The sequence below is a fragment of the Erithacus rubecula genome (assembly GCF_903797595.1).
Source record: "Erithacus rubecula genome assembly, chromosome: 6".
In the NCBI taxonomy this organism is placed as follows: Eukaryota; Metazoa; Chordata; class Aves; order Passeriformes; family Muscicapidae; genus Erithacus; species Erithacus rubecula.
Genome location: NC_136688.1, coordinates 30,294,715 through 30,316,504, shown reverse-complemented (window position 1 = coordinate 30,316,504; position 21,790 = coordinate 30,294,715). Strand labels below are relative to the sequence as shown.

The 21,790-nt window shown below is 34.2% G+C and overlaps 1 protein-coding gene across 1 annotated transcript in view; it reads left to right on the top strand.

Annotated features, from left to right (window-relative positions):
- RYR3 (ryanodine receptor 3) overlaps positions 1-21,790 on the top strand; it is a 184,861-nt gene that overhangs the window by 106,959 nt on the left and 56,112 nt on the right. The window contains 20 exon segments of the mRNA XM_079307669.1: positions 298-433; positions 1,342-1,522; positions 1,989-2,100; positions 3,220-3,340; positions 3,937-4,106; positions 4,748-4,968; positions 5,337-5,427; positions 6,804-6,944; positions 8,620-8,783; positions 9,723-9,801; positions 10,311-10,400; positions 11,811-11,960; positions 12,403-12,465; positions 12,886-12,961; positions 13,132-13,255; positions 17,615-17,730; positions 18,008-18,075; positions 18,651-18,772; positions 20,961-21,010; positions 21,695-21,755. Coding sequence (XP_079163795.1) covers positions 298-433; positions 1,342-1,522; positions 1,989-2,100; positions 3,220-3,340; positions 3,937-4,106; positions 4,748-4,968; positions 5,337-5,427; positions 6,804-6,944; positions 8,620-8,783; positions 9,723-9,801; positions 10,311-10,400; positions 11,811-11,960; positions 12,403-12,465; positions 12,886-12,961; positions 13,132-13,255; positions 17,615-17,730; positions 18,008-18,075; positions 18,651-18,772; positions 20,961-21,010; positions 21,695-21,755 — 2,336 coding nt within the window.

Genomic DNA, 21,790 nt, shown 5'->3' with positions numbered 1-21,790 from the left:
CTCTAGAGGAAGTTACTTAAACTAGATTTCACTGTTGACCATATTTCTCATTTACTGATTGCTTACCTTGAAATACTTGGCACTTTGCTTACTGAAATACTTGGCACTGTACAAATCCTGCATGTTCAAACAGTGACAGGTACCAGCTGTAACATAAGCAGTATTTTATGCTGAAAAGCTTAGGCTGTATGTGCCTCAGAACTGGGTTTCTCAAATTCATTAGTCATTTTAGCTGTAAGATTCATAATGTATTGGCTACAAATATTACCTGTGGTGAGAATAACTTCTGTATTGCAGGTTGTTACCTACCTGGCAGGTTGTGGCCTGCAGAGTTGTCCAGTATTGCTGGCAAAAGGATATCCAGACATTGGATGGAACCCAATAGAGGGTGAACGTTACCTGTCATTCTTACGATTTGCAGTTTTTGCTAACAGTAAGTCTAATTTCTTGGCATCCACGTTCCATCAAAAAGATTTCCTTTAAATTCATTTCCTAACCATAAAAATACATTAAATCTGAAGAGAGGTTAATGCATACTCTTCTCATTACAAACACAAGACTATTGGTGTTATGCTTATTATTGCAATTTTTTCCCATGAATCTTCACAGTTGGTTGTATTTTTTTCCTTAATTTGTTTTTACAAATCACATAATTGAGTAGATTAACCTGTAGCCATGGTAGCAAATAATGTTAGGAATTCCTTGGCACAGGAAGAGCAGGAGTGGGGGTTACATCAACATGTTACTGCCACTCCTCTGGGAGAAGAATCTTTCCTGTGCTCTCGCATGTGGTCCCTCCCACGGGAGACAGTCCTCCACAACCTGCTCCAATGTGAGTCCATCCCACGGGCAAAACTTCACAAACTGCTGCAATTTGGGGCACTTTTCCATGGAGTGCAGTCCTTCCAGGACGGGCTGCTCCAGTGAGTTTCCCACCAGTCCTACCAGGAAACCTGCTCCAGTGTGTGCTCCACTCTCCACAGGTCTGCAGGTGACTCTGCCAGGAGCCTGCTCCAGCACAGGCCTCCCACAGGTTCAGTCACAGCCTCCTCTCAGGCATCCCCTCCTGCAGTGCATCCTCCATGCTCTGCAGGTGCATCTCTGCTGCACCATGATCCTCCATGGGCTGCAGGTGATCTCTGCATCCCTGTGCATCTCCCTGGGCTGCAGGGACAGGCTGCCTCACCATGGGCTGCACCACGGGCTGCAGGGGAATCTCAGCTCTGCTGCCTTAGGATGAGGACTTGTTTTATGTTTTGTAACAATTAGGAAGAAATGAAGTTTTCTTCTGACTTTAGAATACCTTTCAGGAGAAAATGTATAGTGCTTTTTGGTTCTCAGGTGAAAGTGTTGAGGAAAATGCAAGTGTTGTTGTCAAGCTCCTTATTCGACGGCCAGAGTGCTTCGGGCCAGACCTCAGGGGAGAAGGAGGAAATGGTTTGCTGGCTGCTATGCAGGAAGCTATCAGGATCTCAGAGAATCCTAGTCGTGACCTTCCTTCCCAGGCTTATAAAAGAGAAGGGTAAGTAAATGTGAATGCTTGGTTGGCAAATGAGGATTTAATAGCTGGTTCAATCAGGCTTGCAATATGTGGATAATAGACCCTGTTGTGTAAGGCATTATACAAACAGAGAGAATTAGAGATTCACATCCACAAGCAGTTGTCATATGGTATTCATAAAGCCTTAGCTAGATAAAAGTGGAATAGGAGTTACAGAGAGAAAAAGCCTGAAGGACAAAGCAAATGAGGAGACTGCTGTGGTATGAAGCTGAAGTTAAGGTAAAGTAAAAATGAAGGTAGAAGGCTCATGTGAAGTCTGCTATTGCAGTTGGCCTGCATGCTTACCCTAGGGACAAAAACCCTTTAGTCTGGAGCCAAAGGGATGAATATGTCTGGTGAATAGTCTCTGGATCATGTCTTTAGCTCCAGAGAAGAGCTGTAAAATTTAGATTAGCAAAAATGTTCACTGTTATTTTGAACTTTTCAGGGATGAGGAGGAGGAGGAGGAGGAAGAGGAGACTGTGCATATGGGAAATGCAATCATGTCATTTTACTCAGCTCTCATAGATTTACTTGGACGCTGTGCACCAGAAATGCATGTGAGCTCATTTTACCACTTGCTCAGAACCTGTAGATTTGTAAACATAACTAAAACCTTTAAACCTTCCTCTATTCAAAGCCTTCTTCCCTTCAGAGGGTAGACTTTATGGCTTCTTGATGTTTCCAAGTAGATGTATTACCTGCAAGCTGTTTACAAAAAACCCATAGTTTTTTGATTCCCTTATGCTTTTTTATTTATCTAAAACTTTGGTAATTTTTACAGGATTATGGAATCAAAGCAAATATGAACTAGTTAAAAGCCATAAAAAAAATTCTATAAGAATGTGATAGAGGACTGCTTTTTGTGTGCATTGATGAAACATTGTGCCCACACCCTGTGAATACATGGAAAAATTTGTAAAAAAACTCTTTCAACTGTAATGTCTTTTAACAGTCACGTGCAAGACTTGGTTTTAATTAGACTGACTGTTGCTTGTTGGTGCTTAAAATTCTTAAGTAACTTAAAATCCTCTATTTACCTCAATACAATAAGAGTGAGAAGTTTGGCTTGCAGCCTCCCTATTTACTCTTACAAAAACTATTAAGTTTATTACCTATTTGTAGCTCTCTATTGCCAGACACAGTAGTTTCATGTTGAAAATTGCTGGTAGAGATTTTCAGACATAGGTTATGGATATCTGATTTCTGCTCACAGTTGAAAGGAATTGCTCACCTCATTGTTGTAAATGCCTTTTGAAGATTTTACAGCATAGAAATAATAGAAAAATGCATAGAGACATCACATAGATCTGAATCCACTTGTAGTGCAAAAAAAAAAAGCAAGCTTGAAACTTGTCACCATGGATTCTCTAGGTAACATGGACATTTCATAAGTTATAGTTTCATCACCACATCTGATTGGTTTGGGAATTTTATCAATGTGGAGTTTTTTGCATTATTGGAAATTTATAATATTGTGAAATTATTGATATAAAAATAAGAACAGACATAAAAGTAGGAACAGCTGAATTTGGCAACTTAATTTATTCTTGGATAAATTGAATTTCTGTGCCTTTTCTTCCAGTATTTGAAAAAATCATATTAATAGAAATATTTGGAGGAAAATTTTCTTACATCCCTCAATACTAAATTTCTTAATTGATAATTTTTTCTAACAGCTTATTCAAAGTGGGAAAGGGGAAGCTATTCGAATCAGGTCAATTCTTCGATCCCTAGTGCCAACTGAAGATTTGGTGGGGATTATAAGCATACCACTAAAGCTGTCCACAGTTAACAAAGGTAACTTCAATACTTTCATTTATCTTTCATGAAAGTCTTTTGCCACATTAGCCTTCAGATGAAAAATAGAACAGTTTTGTTAGAGCTGAATGTAAGCAGAGAACTGTTCTTCAAAATTTAATTAGATCTGCATCAATTAGAGCTGCTCCAGTGGCACAGATATTTGCTCCTGTAGAGCAGAGAATGTAAGAACATAAGAATTATTTTCTTAATTACTTTCTTAAAGGATCACACCAATGGTTCACTACTTTGTCTCCAGCAGTGGCTCTAGAGATGCTACCTCTTTAGGTAAAATATTTAAGCATAGGCTCAATCCCTTTCTATTTCCACATTATCCAGTTATTTGTAGAATATTTTACCATCTAAGCTTTCATTTAAAAGATAATTAAATTGCAAAATAATAAGTTTTTTTAAAATATTAAAAACTTATTACTCTAAATTATTCTTTTCCAACATAGAACAAAACTGAACAAGAATGTCACATTCTTTGAGTATTTGATTTTACACATTAAATGTAATTTTATTGTCTTTCATTGTCTTGGTATTTCTTGTTTTATGTTATCTACTATTAAAAATGGCATTGTATATTTGTGTAGATGGCACAGTAAATGAGCCAGACATGTCTGCCAGTTTCTGTCCTGATCACAAAGCACCCATGGTACTCTTCTTGGACCGTGTCTATGGTATTAAGGACCAAAGTTTCCTCCTTCACCTACTGGAAGTTGGATTTTTACCAGATTTAAGAGCTTCTGCCTCATTGGATACAGTATGTATTTCACTATTGAGTTTAGGTGCAGTGGCTGGAAATAGTGGCTCTGTAAGTGTAAAAGACTGGAATTACAAGTCAAAACAGCTTTTAAAAAAATATATTATAGGCTCACTATAAAAAACCCCAATAGTAGTTCACTTAATATTAATTTATAGTGATAAGTCTGATTTAAGCATTCAGTAGCATTGTATGAATTATAAAAGTAGTTTAAAATCTTTTAATACTGGTTGTGCAGTAATACAATAAGTACATTGAGTATACTACAATAGGCCTAATGATTGCTTTTATTTTCATGTTTGTTTCTGATATTTACACTGAAAACCCATGTGCATGAAGAAATTGAGATGACAAGTGTTATTTAATGCTTAGTGGGGTTTTCTCACCTGTTTAAAGTTAAAAGCTATATTCATTTTTGTTGCTATTGGTTCAGAGTGCAGGGGCACAAGAGACAGGACATAAATGGATGGCTTGGATTTTCTCCAGCTGAAAAAGAAATGGCTTTAGTGCTCTTGTATATACTGAGTAGCACCCAGCTACTTAGGAGGCATAAGGACTATTGCATTATTATGCTTTATAGCCTTCGTATTTAGTGACCTTTATCCAGTGTGATACTAACAATCATTTACTACTTCACACAGGTTTCTCTAAGTACCACAGAGGCAGCTCTCGCACTAAATAGATATATTTGCTCAGCTGTGTTTCCATTACTCAAAAGATGTGCTCCCCTCTTTTCTGGAACAGAGCATCATGCCTCTCTGGTTGACTCCACGCTTCACACAATGTATAGGTTATCCAAGGGACGCTCTCTCACAAAAGCTCAAAGAGATGCTATTGAGGAATGCCTGCTTGCTATTTGCCAGTACGTATGATACCTATGGGACCTATGGACAACTTAATTTCTTTTGTGCAGGATAGGTATTTTCACAACTTTCTTTGCCTGTAGTGTAGGCCTAAAACTATTTTATCCTTGCATGAATGTATGACCAGTATTATGTCATGAACTGAAATGCAGATTTGTCTGTTCACTTGAGGATTCAGAAGCAGCACAACGTTTTATAGAAGTTCTAATGAGCTATATCCTCAGGTTCCTTAACACCTACCATTATTTTTTCAAAATACTTTTAAGGAGTTTTTTGTCTCCCAATATGTTAATTGATTTCAATTTTTATTTCATTTACACTGAACTGTTTGAATTTTGCTAATAACATCTATTTTTTAAAATTACAGCCATTTGCGTCCATCTATGCTACAACAGCTGTTGAGAAGGCTGGTTTTTGATGTGCCCCTGCTCAATGAATACTGTAAAATGCCTCTCAAGGTAAATATTTTCTGCACATGTATCCAGCATAAAACTTCAAAATAAACTTCAAAATAACCTGTTGTTTTTTAAAAATAATGGGAAGGATAAAGCAATGTAAAATCACTTGTGAATTGAAAATTATGTTACTGCTTTGTAGTGTTTTACATTAAATGTAATGTTTGCAAAAGTTTTGAAATCATGCCTAATGCAGACAGGAAGGTGATTATGATATTTTGTATAGTGAACTGTTGACTTTCCCATTGCTTCAGCAAAAGAGAATTTGAATGCATCAATTTAAATGTCAGTGTTATCTTGAGATTTGTTCTTCTGCTCTCTGAACCATAATAACTCTTGGTGGGATGCATGGTCTAGGAAAGACTTTTGAGTGAAACATCAGAGACTGGATGAAGAGAAGAAAATTCACCTTCTATTTTTGAGTAATCTGTAACTGAAGTTTTATCTATCCTTTTGTTCCGTAAAAACAGAATTGCAATTGTTAGGTGATAAAAAAAATCTTATTTAGAACTATTATGTCATGTTTGTTTCACTTTTTTGTTGGGATAAACCAGCCTGATCTTAGTTCTGTGTCTTTTTGTGAAAGAACTGAAATTTTATCTTATTTTAATGCAGAGCTGACATATTCACAAACGTACTCTGGAACATCATAAATTTTTGACTAAAAGTGTAGAGGGAGTGTTTGATCTGGTTTTAATTATTATTTGCCCTTTTTACACAGAATTGCAGTAAAAACTGAAATGTCAAGATTCTAGTCTGATACTAAAATAATTTTTTTTTAATTTCCATGGGATAGGAATTTTTAGTTCTACAGAAGAAACTGGTAGAAATTTGAAATTATGTTGAAAGTGCAATAATCATATGTACTAGCTCTTTAACTGTACAGATGTATGGCAGTTCTTCCTGTCAATTTTTCCAGAACTGAGCAGTCACAGCCAGGAGGGTGTACTGCAGGTGTCTTTTGCAGTATTTTGAATAACACTAAAGCCATCAACTACAAATGGCAGGAGTTAAATCCATTTGAATTTGTAAAACTTCTCATCAGAATCTATCATGTCCTGCCTTATACCCTTCAATTGTCTCTATTTTTATCCTGTCAGCCAGTCTGTACTCAAATGGTGACAATTCTGAAATTTTTCTACTCTCTGCAATCATTGAGAATCCCACAGCAGGAGCTGGAGATAATACAGGCTTCATACTTTAAAAATACAAGCTCTGCTGCTCTTCCAAAAAGGAAGAAAAAATGGCTATTATTCTGAGCCATTGGAAATGAAGAGACAGGCACAAACAATGCTACTCCAGTAACTGTTCAACATAACAATTTTTTATTTTGTAAAATAGGAATATTTCACGTGCATTTTTGTTTCTTGAAAATCTAGCTTCTGACAAATCACTATGAGCAGTGCTGGAAGTATTACTGTCTGCCTTCAGGAATGGGAAGCTATGGAATTGCAGCAGAAGAAGAATTACATTTAACTGAAAAACTTTTCTGGGGAATATTTGATTCCTTGTCTCATAAGGTAATGGCTGCAATTCACATTACATTATGGGGTGGGTATAAAAGTATTACAGTGAAAATTTGCTGTGCCAAGATCAGAAAGTTCTTATTGTAACAGTTGTTTCAGCTAATGTGGGAGATACAGCAATGAATTCTTTTAATGAAGTGAAAAATTGAATTCTGAATCTTGAAAGATTCACTCCAAGCTGACAAAATGTCATATCTTTGCTTGATATACTCATAAGCTTTACACTACTAATGAGGAGATATAGGTGTGTGTGTGTGTGTATATATGTGTGTGTATATACATATATATATATAGGTAGGTATGTGTACATATATATATATATCTGTATGTATACACATGTGTAATATTTAGTTCTCACTGCACTAACATGCCAGTGCTGCTCTCCTATCTTGGCTCTGCTAAACATTTTAAATTACTTTTTACTAACATAAAAATTAATTTTAATAAGTATATGTATATTCTTATCAAATTGTTAATATATGCAGAATAAATTTATATTACCTTCATATATATATTTGTATTTCTTTAGTTTTCCAGCTATTACCCAGCTGAAATATGTATATTATGCAATATTATGAAATAAGCACTTTTCCATTTTTCTGTTACAAAGTGTGATATTGGGACTTTTTAACTTAGTTTTTCTCTCAGTAAGAAAAAGTTGCATTTCAGATATGAGAAATATCTTACTGAGTCAACATTTTTTGTACTTCCTTGGGATCAAAATTTAGTCCAATCAAAAATCAGTTTTTGCTTGAGGACAATAAAAATAATATTCATTGAGTCTCACTGAATTTATGTTCTCTTTCTAAACAGCAGGTTTAGATTATTGCTCCTCTAGGCATTATGGATTATGATATGGAAATAAAAATGGTTTCTGCATTATTCTGAAATGGCTTTTTAAGCTTCATTTGTATCTGATTTTACTGCTCACAAGTATGAAGAATGTCAGGAATGCCTGATACAATCAAATGTTTCCAATTAGTGCATCTTAGATTTTAACAGATAAATTATCATGATATGTTTCTGCCAGTACTGGTGGTTCCATAACAACATTTTTGTTTTTCTGTATATGGTTCTTAACCCAGTGAAAGAAGAGTTGTGTAAATCTGGTCTGCCGGCATACAGTATTCTCCACCATTTGTTTTGTTCTAAAATATTTACAGATTTGATGCTATTAAAAATAATGAAATTACTTTGCTACAGTAAACCACAATTTCCTTTAATGGGCATATTTTAAAATTAGATAGTACAGGGTGAAAGGAAGGCAAAATGACAATAGCTTCTGCTAATTCTGCAAGAATAAGTAATTTTAGTACTAAGGCATTGTTTTAGAGATGATCATGCTCTGTAACTGGCAAACAAGGCTTGATCCTCCCTAAACAAGCCTTCATGGCCCAAAGAAAGCTGGAGTTGAACTCATGTTGATATACATACACAGCATTAGCACACTCTTAGGTCAATTTGAGTAGTCTTTAAAATATATCTTGTTGATATAATGGAAAATAGATGTCATGCAACAATAATTTTGCTCTATGTTTGAATTTTAGATGTGAATAACCGTTTGTTTGCATCTTCTAATGTTTGCACACGGCTATGGCTGCTTGGTTTTCACTAACATTTTGCATGTTTTTCTATTGGATTTTCCAACCAGTTCCTATCTCTCCTGCAGAAGTATGACCCAGAGCTCTTTCGAATGGCTTTGCCTTGTCTAAGTGCTATAGCTGGTGCCTTGCCCCCTGATTATTTAGATACACGAATTATGTCAACTTTGGAAAAGCAGACTTCAGTCGATCCAGAAGGAAATTTTGATCCCAAACCTGTCAGCACATCAAAGTGAGTCATGTAAATCATAGTGGTTTCCTTCCTTTAAATATTTTTATACTATTCCTTATTAACTTTTTTGTATCTTCTGTAGGGAGAGTTGCCTGTTGACTGGCATGTTAGTGGTATTAGGACTTTCAGAAGTAGTACAGGGATTTTTGCTGCCTTCTGCCAAATACTTCACTGCAATATGTCCTGTTTACCATAAACATAGACATAAACCATATTCTTCTCAGCCCTGAACAGATGTTGAATATTTCCATCTTATGTCTGCACAGAAAATAGTAAATTCTCTATTTATTAAGCACACTATTGCCAAATAGTTCAAATGTTTGGATCTAATAAATTAGAAACCATCATTTTGGATGTGCTTATGACAAGATCACAAAAATTTGGTGATTCATTTGGCCTGTAGCCCAATTTTTAATAAAACTTCACTTAATTTTGAGAATTGAGCTGTAGAAGCATGATATGCCAAAATAAGCAGACCATGTATGATGATTAAATAGAGATTTGACCTTCCTAGTAATCTTGTGCTTTTAAAATGCAGTCTTTATATTGAAGAAGTCAGGATCGCTAGCTCAGTCTTGCTGTTAAAGTCTTACCCTTCCATCATTATGCATTGTGAAACTTCCATGTTAATATTATTCTGTATTAAGGATTAGCAACAAAATGACTTGTAAATTATGGTGAAGCAGGTTTTTGTTCCTTTGTGATTTCAGTTGCTAAAAAGTGTAATGGTTTTGTACTTAAACCTTCTCTGTAAATGCCATTATAGCTATGGCTTTTTTGTGGCATTTCTTTTAAAGAATAGGGAATTGACATGCCAAATGGCATGCCTGCATTTGGAGGTGAAGCATTTTGATTAGTGCTATATTATGATGACATTTTTTTCATGAATCATACTGTGGTGATTTGAGATTGAATGACCACAGCCCTCTTTGCTTACAGCCTTGTACTTCCTGAGAAGTTGGAGTATATTGTAAGCAAGTATGCTGAACATTCCCACGATAAATGGGCCTTTGAAAAGGTAGGAGCTATTTTAAGACTGACAACTGTCCAGGACTAGTAAATAATTCCTAGGGGGAATATCAAAATTGAAAATGGACAGTTTAACTGATAGCCCTTGTTCATATATAGATGTCTACATATTTATTTTAGGATATGTGGAATAAACCCCTTGCTTAAGAAAATGCATTGCAATTTGTGGCTTTTTAAAATAATTTTTTGGAAGAGACTTGAGGTGACTGAAAAAGGGGAGTTTAGTTTGAGTTGGGGGGTTGTTTGTTTGGGATTTTGGTGGGTTTTTATTGTTCTTTGGTTTTTGTTGGGTTGGTTTATTTGTTTGTTTGCTTTGTTTTGTTTTTTTAATTCTTTAAGTAAGAATATATATCTTTTTAGACATCACCTTGCCTGGTAGCTCTTGGAGTGGGTTAGCAATTTGATGCAACAAAGGAAACTGGCTAATTTGCTCTCACTCATCAGTGTTATTCTCATCTTATTTCAGTGGGGTTTCTGGTTGTTTTTTTTCTTTTTCAGACTAATAGTGGATGGAAATATGGTGTTTCACTGGATGAAAATATGAAAACTCACCCATTAATAAGGCCTTTCAAAACTTTAGCTGAAAAGGTAATAGAGGAAATTTCAGTTGCATCAATATGAAGTAGATTGATTTGTGTGCTTTTAAAAATCCATTTCAAATTTAATCTGTTAAATATCAGACAGAGGCACAAACAATAATTCTTAAAGTTAATAGGTATAAATTTATGCTGAAGTGATTTTTCAGTTAATCATACATTGAGTCTTGTATAATTTGCTTCCATTAGACATATTGTTCATTGTTTCTTCACAGGCCTGGGCAAATTTGAATTCAAAAGTATCAGTAGCACAGTTTTTTCAGGCTTCCATGGATGAGAAGTGACTGGCAGAAACTCCTGGAGCTTAATGAAAGTGTAATTTAACATATCTCAAGGCAATTTTGTATTCCAGAAAGATGGTAGAAAAATGTAAAAAAATCGTAGGAGGTGATTGAGTTGAAAATGCAGAAAAACATTTGAAGTATTTGGAATTTCTTGACTAGGCACAAATGTCATCTAGTTGTCAGAACAGTGAAGTGAACTTGAATTCTATTACTTATTTTTGTAATGATTCACTGTGAGACACAAGTAAATTACATATGTCCCTCTTCCCCACTTTTTTCCTGTTTAGAAAATAGACATGACAAGAATCAAGAGGGATTAAAGAGGTTGAGTTTCCTAAGGTTTTTAAATTGCTTTGGAATCTTTGGAGTGGACCCAAAGCATTGTTGATTGTTATTTAAGGAGTTCAAGGAGAATTTTCTGAATTGTCTGAAATTAGAACTTTTGAACATAAAAATCAAGTGTGTCCCTAAAAGCTGTCATTTTGAGTAACTGGTTTATGAACCTGAAATACTTTTACTTAATTGATTTAAAAAGCTTTAATATGCCATACTTAGAATTTTGCCACAAATTTTCAGAATTTTTCTTACACTTTTACATTTCAAAAGAGTGTTGGAATATGGGCTGTTGCCTAATTTTTCATTTGTATTTATATGAAGTGGTGCATAGTTCAGTAGCCTTCTGTATCTATGAGTGGATATAAATACAGGAAGACTAAAAAAGGTCTTGAGTGCTTGATGCATTCGAAGATACATACGTGTTTAACTAATTTATAGCACTCACAGTATCATAAATTTTTTTATTATTTTGTGTTGGTGGAATTAAAATTAATAAGTTTCCTCGTTCAATCAACATTTTTGCTCCAAGGCTCATTGCAGTGATGTTAGTTTCTAATAAGTATCCCAACAATAAATCCACTAAGAATATTTCGTTTTTAAATTGTAGGTATTTCAAAGCTTTTCCCTCATGTAAAAAGGACTACATTTTATGTTCTCATATAATATACAAATTTTCTATACTTTTTTGTTACTTGGCACTTAGTAGAGAAGGAGAGAATATTTTTATTGTGCTTTTGCTGCTTACTAAGTACAGAAAAACATTTTCATTATTTTGCTCAAAGGAAAAGGAAATCTATCGCTGGCCTGCCAGAGAATCATTGAAAACCATGTTGGCCCTGGGATGGAGCCTAGAGAGGACCAAGGAGGGAGGAGAAGCAGCAATACATCAGCGTGAAAATGAAAAGCTTCGTAGCATATCTCAGTCTAGTCAGGTAAGATAGAACACCCTAAGTTTAGAAAACAAAAGGCCTGTTCATTAATTTACTAATAAATTATAAAAAATTATGTCAGTTTTATATTCTTTTAGTCAAAAGAAACTTTTAATGGTAGAGTTCTAAGACTGGAAGTCATGTCACTATAATAAACACTGTGCCGCATTAAAAGGGGATTCCAACAATCTTTAAGACAATGAGGCTATAGGAGACCATAGATATTAATTTTCTTAGAGGAACCAAAAAGCTTTTTAATATTGTATATTCTCTCAATCATCCAGTGCCTTCAGTACATTGCAAAATAAGTGAACAGTTTCTAGAAGAAAGTGTTAAATTGGAAATGGTGCTACTCTGATCAGGTCAATGACAGAGATGTAGTTGAATATTTGGTTCTTTTATCTGAATTTTTTTTATCTGAGAATAATTTTCTTTTCCCCTGCAGGCAAATGGGTATAGCCCAACACCTCTTGATCTCTCTAATGTGGCACTTTCTAGGGAGCTTCAGGTTTGTATTTGTATTTTGCAAATGTTATGGTGTCATTATTATTAATGAGGTGAATTTTATTAGGTTTTTATGAGTGTATTTGTGACTGTAGTTATGATAAGGTGTTGTAGAAAGGGTGAATGTTATTTGCATGCTGAAAGACGAAATTTCTACTGTTCATGCCATTGGTGCTTCCTGAGTTCTCAGAAAAAATTAAGCACAAGACTAGGGAAGGGGCTGTTAACACCATGTTATAATATGAGTATTATCCTGTACTTGAGCTGGCTTCAAAGAACAGCTGAATATAGAAATTCCACTTAACTATGAAGTTTTTTCATCACAAGAGTGTAGGCTTTACTCAAGACTGTAAAATTATATAGCATTACAGAATTTTTAATTGTCACCTAATCTTTCATCTTGTTTTTTCTTATGCTAATGTAGGGAATGGTTGAGGTAATGGCAGAAAACTACCATAATATATGGGCCAAAAAGAAGAAAATGGAGTTGGAAAGCAAAGGTAAGCCACCAATCCTGCAAACCACACCAAAAAAGACAAGGAGAATGAGGGAGAAGAAACAATCTGAAAGATGACAGTGCAAGACAATAAAAAATACATAGTTCCTTTTGTACACGAAGCAGAATAAATTTTAGAGTAGAAAAACTCACAGTTCTTTCAATTTACTAAAGGTGGAGGCAGTCATCCTTTACTGGTACCTTATGACACATTGACAGCCAAGGAGAAATCACGGGATCGTGAGAAGGCACAAGAGCTGTTTAAATTCCTCCAGGTCAATGGTATAATCATATCTCGGTAAGTTGCACACTTCTTCAGATGCTTGCTTGCATTCAGTGCACAAACCAACATGTTAACCTTCTTTCACTGCAGACTGGCAGTTATTAACATAATTAACATTTGGCATTTGTCCTGTGAGTCAGAGTTATTTTTATGTTCAGAAAGACTCTTCTAAAGCAGCATATTCAGGCAACATTTTTAATAAGTAAGTGATCATAGTAAATACTAAATGCAACAGTAGGGTAATTAAACAAGAGGGTAATTTAAAATGTTTAAGTTAGCAGCCAGCAGTGTCATTAAGGATCATGGGAAAATTACTCTGAGGTCTGCTACTGAAACATAACTATGTAAAACTGCTTTTTAGTCCACTTTTGGTTTTGTTTTTTTTTTTTTTAAAGAATCATTGATTTGAGTTCTGTAAAGTAATAAGACAAAGTGTCTTCTTTGTGGGCACTAACTTCTGCTCTAGCAAAAGCATAGACTTCCTTAGTTTTACTGTAACTTGAATTGTTATGTCTCAAAGTATGCTGGCCTGTGGGGACTTCTTACTGTTGTATATGGCTTTATATGATGGAGTTGTGAATTACTATAACTCTCCTCTTATTATATGTGAAACACCTGAACACATAGAAAACCTCAATTTTCTGGAGTTAAGCATTTTTTTGAACTAAATTGTATTAATGAGCAATTTTTTTCTGTACAGCATAGTCAGATCTTTCCTGTTTTAATTCATTTCTACTTTTCAAGTCTGTGACTCTATCAAAAGTATACTCAGAAATTTATAAAAATCAATGTTTAGGATTTTCAAAATGTAACTTTATTCCCTTCAAGATTTAATAATATTTCTAAGAGATGAAAAAACAATTATAAGAATACATTTCTGTATTACTTCAGAGAAAAATTCCCTCCTGCCACATACACATAGGCTCTCAGCTTGAACCCAAAATGTAGGTATGCCACCAAATATTTTTATAACCTCCACAGCTGCTTTGGAGCTATTGAAAAAGTGTGGTGGGTTTAGCACTGGCTAAATTTCCAGTGCACCCACTAGTTTTTATTTACTCATTTCCTGCTGTGAGATAGGATTAGGAGGAAGGCAAATCAGGCTCAAAAGCTGGTCTACTTAGTGCAAATGAATGATCTTCTGAAACACCAATGGAATTGCTCAAATTTAGCAGCTGTGTGTGTTTGGGTCAGGAAATCATTTCTTCAGTGTTATATCATAGGACAAATCAACTAGAGAAAGCATGTGCAGACTCTTCATTGATATGCTCAAAGAGTTTGTAGTGATTGTCTGTATAAGGATGAATCAAGATTATCCTCTTTTTCAGTGTTTTCTTCAGATGATATATGCATATATATATAATCTTTTGAAGTACTCATTGCAATTATCACATTTCAAGATGTCATTCTTTAAAATGTTGGACTAATCATTAAAACACAGGAATTGTTTATAAGTGGAAATGTATAGGCGGAACAGTATGTGTACTTTACATGTACCATCTGCCTCTGTTTTTGGGTTTTTTGCTCTTTGCTGAGAACACTTTTGAAACACTTTGTGTGTTTATGACATATAGATAAATCTCTCAGGCATTACTCAAGTAAGTATTACAAACAACATGGTACTTTCTTAAACATCTTTAAATCTCTGTAAAGTCTTTGGATATTGTTACTTATACTTCACAGACCTATCAACATCTTTCAATATTTTGGAAAGTATGTGTAATCTCTTAGGAATCATGACTTCTTATAAACTCGAAAAGAAAATATTTACAGTGACCTCACTGAAAATACAGAAAAGTACTTAGTTTCCTTTGTGAAAATGAGGCAGCAGGAGATGGATCTCAAGTATACATAGCTGTTAATTCATAATAAACAATTAGATTGCACAGGTGATAAATGAATAGGGAGTCATAAAATAGAACTCCTAAAATCGAATTTTTATTAATTATTTTCACAAATTAAACTAAGATGGGAGGTTAGAGTCCTACTAAATTTGTGTTTAAAGTGGGATTGAAATGCCTTCCTTGATTCTCTGGCTGTGTTCCCCAGATTATAACCATTTCTTTACTCTTATCTGCGTTCTGATATAGTCAAGAACACACATTTTACTATCAGATTCTTTTTGTTAAAATTTCTGCTGCATCAACCCTCTCCCATAATTACATTTTTGCTTCAATTTATCTCATAACTGTTTTTAAACTGCTTGTCTCATATTCCATTTTACTAATTTACATTTCCCTAATTTACTCCCATATCAGGGATAAGGACTCTCAGTACAAATAATCATTTTATACCATAACAGTGAGTCCAGGTACTTTCCTTTGTCCTTGTTCCTTTCTTGCTTTTGTCTCAGTGCCACAAACTACCAGTTCCTTCCTTCTTCTCTACTTCTGACACACTGTTCAGCTACTCTGTAGTCTCTGCATGTCCTTTGGCCACGCTATTTTCTTTTAACTGATAGGGGCTGAGTCTTCCCATCTACTATTTGAAAAGTCTGTATAGAAGCAGATGAGGTAGTCATTTATGATTAACCAGAGGTTTTCCTTAATGTCATTCATTTATTTCCTCACTTGATAAAGCAGTTAGATGTCCCAGGTGTTACCAGCATCTATCAATAGAAAATCTCAATCAGAGTTTAGTTCTTTGATATTTGAATAAAGAGGTTGTGAAGAAGTTGCAAACTAAAAAAAAGTACAAGAGAACCTCAAGGAAATGAAGATGAAAGAAGTAATGATTTGTGTAAGCAAGTACTTTAGAAAATAGAATAAATTAAAAAATGTATGGAATTAAGTGACTTCAAAAGGGTAACGAAAAAATCCCTGTTCTTGTCCTGGATGCCTTTCATTGTTTGCAGATTTGTGGAATGAGTCCTTAGCAGTGAATTGGAGTTTGGCTACCCCTCAGGGGAGCTTTGATAGTCTGGAGAAATGGGCTGACAGAAATCTTATGAGGTTGAACAAAGGTATATATAAGGTCCTATACCTGGGATGGAATAATCCCAGGAATAGGGGAGCTGAGTCTGAGAGCATATGTACAGAAGAGCTCTTTTAACTGTGCACATTGCACATGAACCAGGAATGTGTCCCTGTGATGGTGACAGCTGACTGTGTACTAGGCTTTGTCAGCGAGTGTGTTCTGCAGGTTGATGGACCATAAGATTCTGTCAGGAGTATTTTGTCCCATTTTTGCTTCTCCATTGCTAAGGAAGACATTGAGAACAATGTTGCTCAAGTAGGAGGCCACTGAGATGCTCTGTGGATGGATGCCAATGTCATTCCAGGAGAGGATCTGAGGAGTGGTTGGATTTTTTTTTCAGTTTTAAACCAGATAGGTTCAATAGGATTTATGTCTATCTTCAACTACTTCATGCAATGTTATAGAGAAAAATGAGGTCAAACACTAACTCCTCAAAAGTAGTAAGCTGTTACAAGGAAAATTCCAGTTTGATATAAGAAAATATTTCACCATTATTTTTTCATGGTAAGGGTGGCCAGATATTACAGAGTCTCCAGGGTCTTTATGAGATTTCAATCCTTGAACCTATTCACTATGTTATCATACAAGGTTCTGAGCAACCTTGCCTTGTGGCTTTGCTTTGAGATGGGACTCGCATCAGATGATTTTCACAGGTTTCTTCCAATGTTAATTTGTGTGTGATCCTAAAGAATTTCAGAATTTCATTCATGTAGGTTTCATTTGTACTTGAAATAAAATCCAGTATTTTAAATCTAGGCCCAGACGTGTAATTTTATTCCCCTTAAATATCTTGTGTGATCAGCCATGATTTAGGTAATGAATTTGTTTTAAAGAATAAACAATGCCTGCCTCTTTAGAAATTATTGTATTCTGTTGAAATACTTTAATAATAAAATAGTTTGTTACTTACATTTAGGTATTCACTAAGTAGCTGAAGTAATTTTCGCTTTGTTCCTTCATAAAATTAAAGGACAAAATGAAATTTAACAGTGATTTAGCAAATGGAGGGTAGTACTTAGGCTGATTTTGTAAAGATGCAACTGCTGACTTCCCAAACTCTTGGAACATAAATGTGCCAGCAGTAGAAATTGAGTGACCAATGCATTACTTCATTAGATTGAGATGCACGATGGCCTTGTGCAATAAGGCAGCACTCTAAAGTTCTTATCCTAAAATACATGTATTAGTAATTAATCATAAGCTATTATACCTCTTGTCAGTTCGTTTTTCTGTTTTTCTTCCTGGATAGTGAATAATTAAGGGTTACCATGGTCATTTTCTCCTTCTCATGAAAATTTACCATAACCAAAAATCAAGGCATGAAATGCTTCATAGTACTGTCATCATCTGTTCTACTGCTATAATCAATGCTACTTCTCTTAATCCTTTTCAAAATAGGGGCCTGAACGACATGGAGTTGGATGCTTCATCCATGGAAAAGAGGTTTGCCTTTAAGTTTCTGAAGAAAATTTTAAAATATGTTGATTCTGCTCAAGAGTTTATTGCACATTTGGGTAAGTTGTAGATTTTATTTTTTTAAATTGCTGGAATGTAAATAAATCTTTGATAGGTTTATATTTTTAGTGATCAGTATTTTTATTGCATTCAAGAAACAAATAATTTCTTTTAATTTTCAGATTAAATTATTGAACATTTTTAACTAGAATAAACAGTTTCTACTCTTTTACTTTTATAATAAAACTAATTTTTCAAGTCTATCTAAAAGATCTGTTGGGTTATTTATTATTAGACAGCTTCTTATTTGTGTCTGCTTTAATTGTATCCTTGCAGAAGCTATTGTAACCAGTGGAAAAACAGAAAAATCTCCACATGACCAAGAAATAAAATTCTTTGCTAAAGTGAGTGATTATTTCATGTTCATATATGTTCCACTATACAGAATATGTAAATTTGTAATGTTAGGCTGCTTTTTACATAATAAAAATATGTATTTTTTCCATTTTTTAATAACTAATCAAACTGTTATCAAATATTTTAAAATGTCTTCAAAAATATCTCAGTATATTTGCTGGATTCAAATATTTCAATATGTCTGTTTCTGTATCAGAAGGAACATAAAAATTAAAAGGCAGATAATCCATTACACAATATTAAATTCTCTCACTAAATATATAATTTTAATCTGATTTTTTTTTTTTTTACAATATCATATCATCTAATTAGCAGAAATAAATATTCCTATGCATTACTAGATACAAAACAGATATCTCTGTGGAAGTCTGTTTATTATTTATGTAATTTTGAATAAAATTTCGAGACTTTAGGTTTTAATTTACATGAGGTTGCATCTGAAATAAAAGCTACAGTTGTACAGAACTAAAATTATTGTTATGAACTTTGAGCAATCAGAGCAATGCTGCTACATTTACCATTGTTGTCCCTAAAAATTGCATTTTGTGTCTGTATTTCCTAGGTTCTTTTACCATTAGTTGATCAATACTTTACAAATCACTGCCTCTACTTCCTGTCTTCTCCATCAAAAACCCTCAGTAGCAGTGGATATGCATCAAATAAGGAAAAGGAAATGGTAGCAAGGTAAGTGAAAAATTAAGATATCTGCAGACAAGTTTTATTCAGATAACTAAAGATTTATATTATGTTTTATATTATAGAGAAAGATAGTTCAAAAGCTTACTTTCCTCACACAGAAAGTTAATATTTTATTCTGTATGAAAATGGCAGTAATTGAATAAAATTCCTCATCTTGGCATTATAAATATAAAAAAAAATAAAATAATAAAAAAAAAATATATGTATACATATACAATTAAAGTGTTAAATATATATTATAGCTATTTATTTAAAAGTACATAATTGAAGATGGTAGCATCAAAATACTAATAAGCTATTCTGTGAGAAGTGGAGTTACTGTTTCATTGTTGGTGGCAGTTTCTGGTTGAAGCTTTTTCCCCTGATGGTTCATTTAAATGGTCTCACATTAATTTAAATTTTCAGCTACAAAGAAAGTGTTAAAAATACCATGAAGCAGCTCTTTAGGGGAAAATATGTATTCTATACAAAATTGCTTCTGCCCCTGAACAAGAATTACTGGAATTTAATAATTGTTGCATGTCTTTACTGTTGGGATGGAATCAGCAATTTGATACAAAGTTATTACAGAAAATTCTGTTTTAAAAAATTGCCTTTTAATTTAGAATGTGCTGCCTATATGAAAACATTAATTTCTCTTTTCTGGAATTAAACTTTTAAAATAATAATAGATAATATCAAATTGTGTTTTAACTATGACTGTAATTTAATAACTTGCCAGGTTTTTTCCTTCCCCTTGAGGTGTGCTGCTAATTACTTTCTATTGGAAATTTTGTATCATAGTATTTCAAACTGTTTTATTTTCATGCTTTCTTAGTTTTGCTGTAAGTTTCTCAAATTTCTTTTACTTTCCTTCACTGTGTTGACCAGGTAACTGCTTTTCTAGTGGAAAGTAGATAGAAAACTTGAATGCAAAAGTTACGTGTTATTACATAAGATCAGGCCTAGGGCTCAGCTTCCTAGAGTCTTCTGTTTATCTCTCAACACACTTTGGCATTTCTAAGTTATTATTACCCTTTGTTTCCATATTCCTTGTGGGTGGCAGTCCTTATAGAACAGTTGTTCATAAGAGTGGTAAGTCCCCAAGGTTCTCAGATATTTACACACATGCATGACAGTCCCCCAGGAGCTGGGAAAGACAGCTCAGGCTCAGGAGGATGGAAGTGATACTTCATTTCATTTCATTTCAATTTCATGCTTCCTCTCTGAATACTCCTGTTATTTCCCTAAAGTCAGTCAGGTCTTAATGAAGGTAAGAAGGATGTGCTCTAGGGCTACAAAAGTGGCTTTACAAAGGCACATGAAGAAGTTAGATGTCTAGCACACTTATCTGCTAGTATAACTGCAGAAATATCTTATAATTCTTTGTGCATCTTTCTCTGAGAGAGGTGAATATCTGCCATTTTTATCTTATAGGGAGTATAGTATCTCCTTACCATTGTGGAGTTAATAAAAATCTGTGGTTAGTATGGGACCATACCAAGTCCTCAAGTATATGCTTCATTTCCTTATGTCCTAATTCCATTTGTAAATTATGGCCCAAGTGATAAGCAAGTCTGTCTAGTGTCTTTGTTAAAGTAGCCCATTTAATCTTTAGGGTATTAGGGTGCTTAATTATCCTACTATTTTGACAGTATCATGGAAGTATCTGATATACCTACCAGAAGCTCTTCTAGTGTGTATATATCTAGGATTCAAATATCATCATCAGAGGGAAAACACAGATTTGTTTATCTACAAAGGAATTTCTGAAAATTATTTTAAATAGTATGAAGATTTTTAACATTCATTTCCTGCAGATGCCAAGTAAAACACTAAAATGTTTCTCCTTTTTTCTTTTTCTTACAAAAAAAATTTCATATTCAGGAATGATAGCAATAAAGAATGACTCAGCCATATAGTATGCAATTATTGAAAAACACAGTCAAAAGAAAGTTTTAGCTTTCAAGACACTTCTGAAGTGGTGAAGTGTAGAAAATGAGAAATCTCAGGAACTACAAAATGTTACTCTGCTTAATACAGTTGACTGTTATCATATATCACTCAAAGTAATGCTTTCCAAGGAACTATGCTGTGTTTTCTTTTTTCATATTCCTACTATTCTTTACCTCATATTCTAAATAAATCTTTCATCTTTGTCTTGTTTTGCTCTCCCTGTTCTTCTCTACTTTAGCTTGTTCTGCAAACTAGCTGCTCTTGTTAGACATAGGATCTCACTTTTTGGTAAGTTGCTAAGAAAGAGCTTGATAAAAATTTAAAGAATGCATAGCCATTGTTCCTATATTACCTGAAGATTTTCACAACTGTAGGCAAAATTCTATTAAATGCTCCACAAGCTTCTAGGGAAATTAGTGAGGGCATTGAACATGGCTCTGAAGCTAACACTTAATAAAATACATGAAGTGTCAAAGCAGGAAGAAGTAGCACATGGTTGTATTTCCAGACTCCATGTAAAAAATATCAGCCCTTTGCAGTTAATTTTAGCTTTTCAAAAGTAATCTCACACTAGTTATTTTGATTTCTGTCATCCAATGTTGAATCCAATAGACTAATTTCTCAATAGATAAAAGGGGATGTAAGGAAAAATAATGCAACTCCTACAAAGATATTGGTAAAAAAAATAATAAAATAAGTAATACAAGTACTTCAGAATGTTGCAATGTTAGGTGGTGAAAATCTGTGCCAACTAGACATTAGTTATTCTGTTTAGTTCTTACATAGAAATTGACTTAAAAAATTAAAAGTTAGTTCCAGAACAAGACTTAACTCCCTCTCCATTGACCTAAAGTGGGAGACTTAGGTAAAGTTTTGTTTAAACTGTGCATCTCCAGTAGGGACATTTTTGATCAGTAGATGATGCTGTGTTTCCTGTGCTACTGTGCTCTCATATCATCTCTTTCTAACCAGGCAGTGATTCTGCTACAATGGTGAACTGCCTGCACATCTTAGCTCAGTCTCTTGACACACGGTAAGTTTGCAACTTTTGTACCAACTGTAAACTAG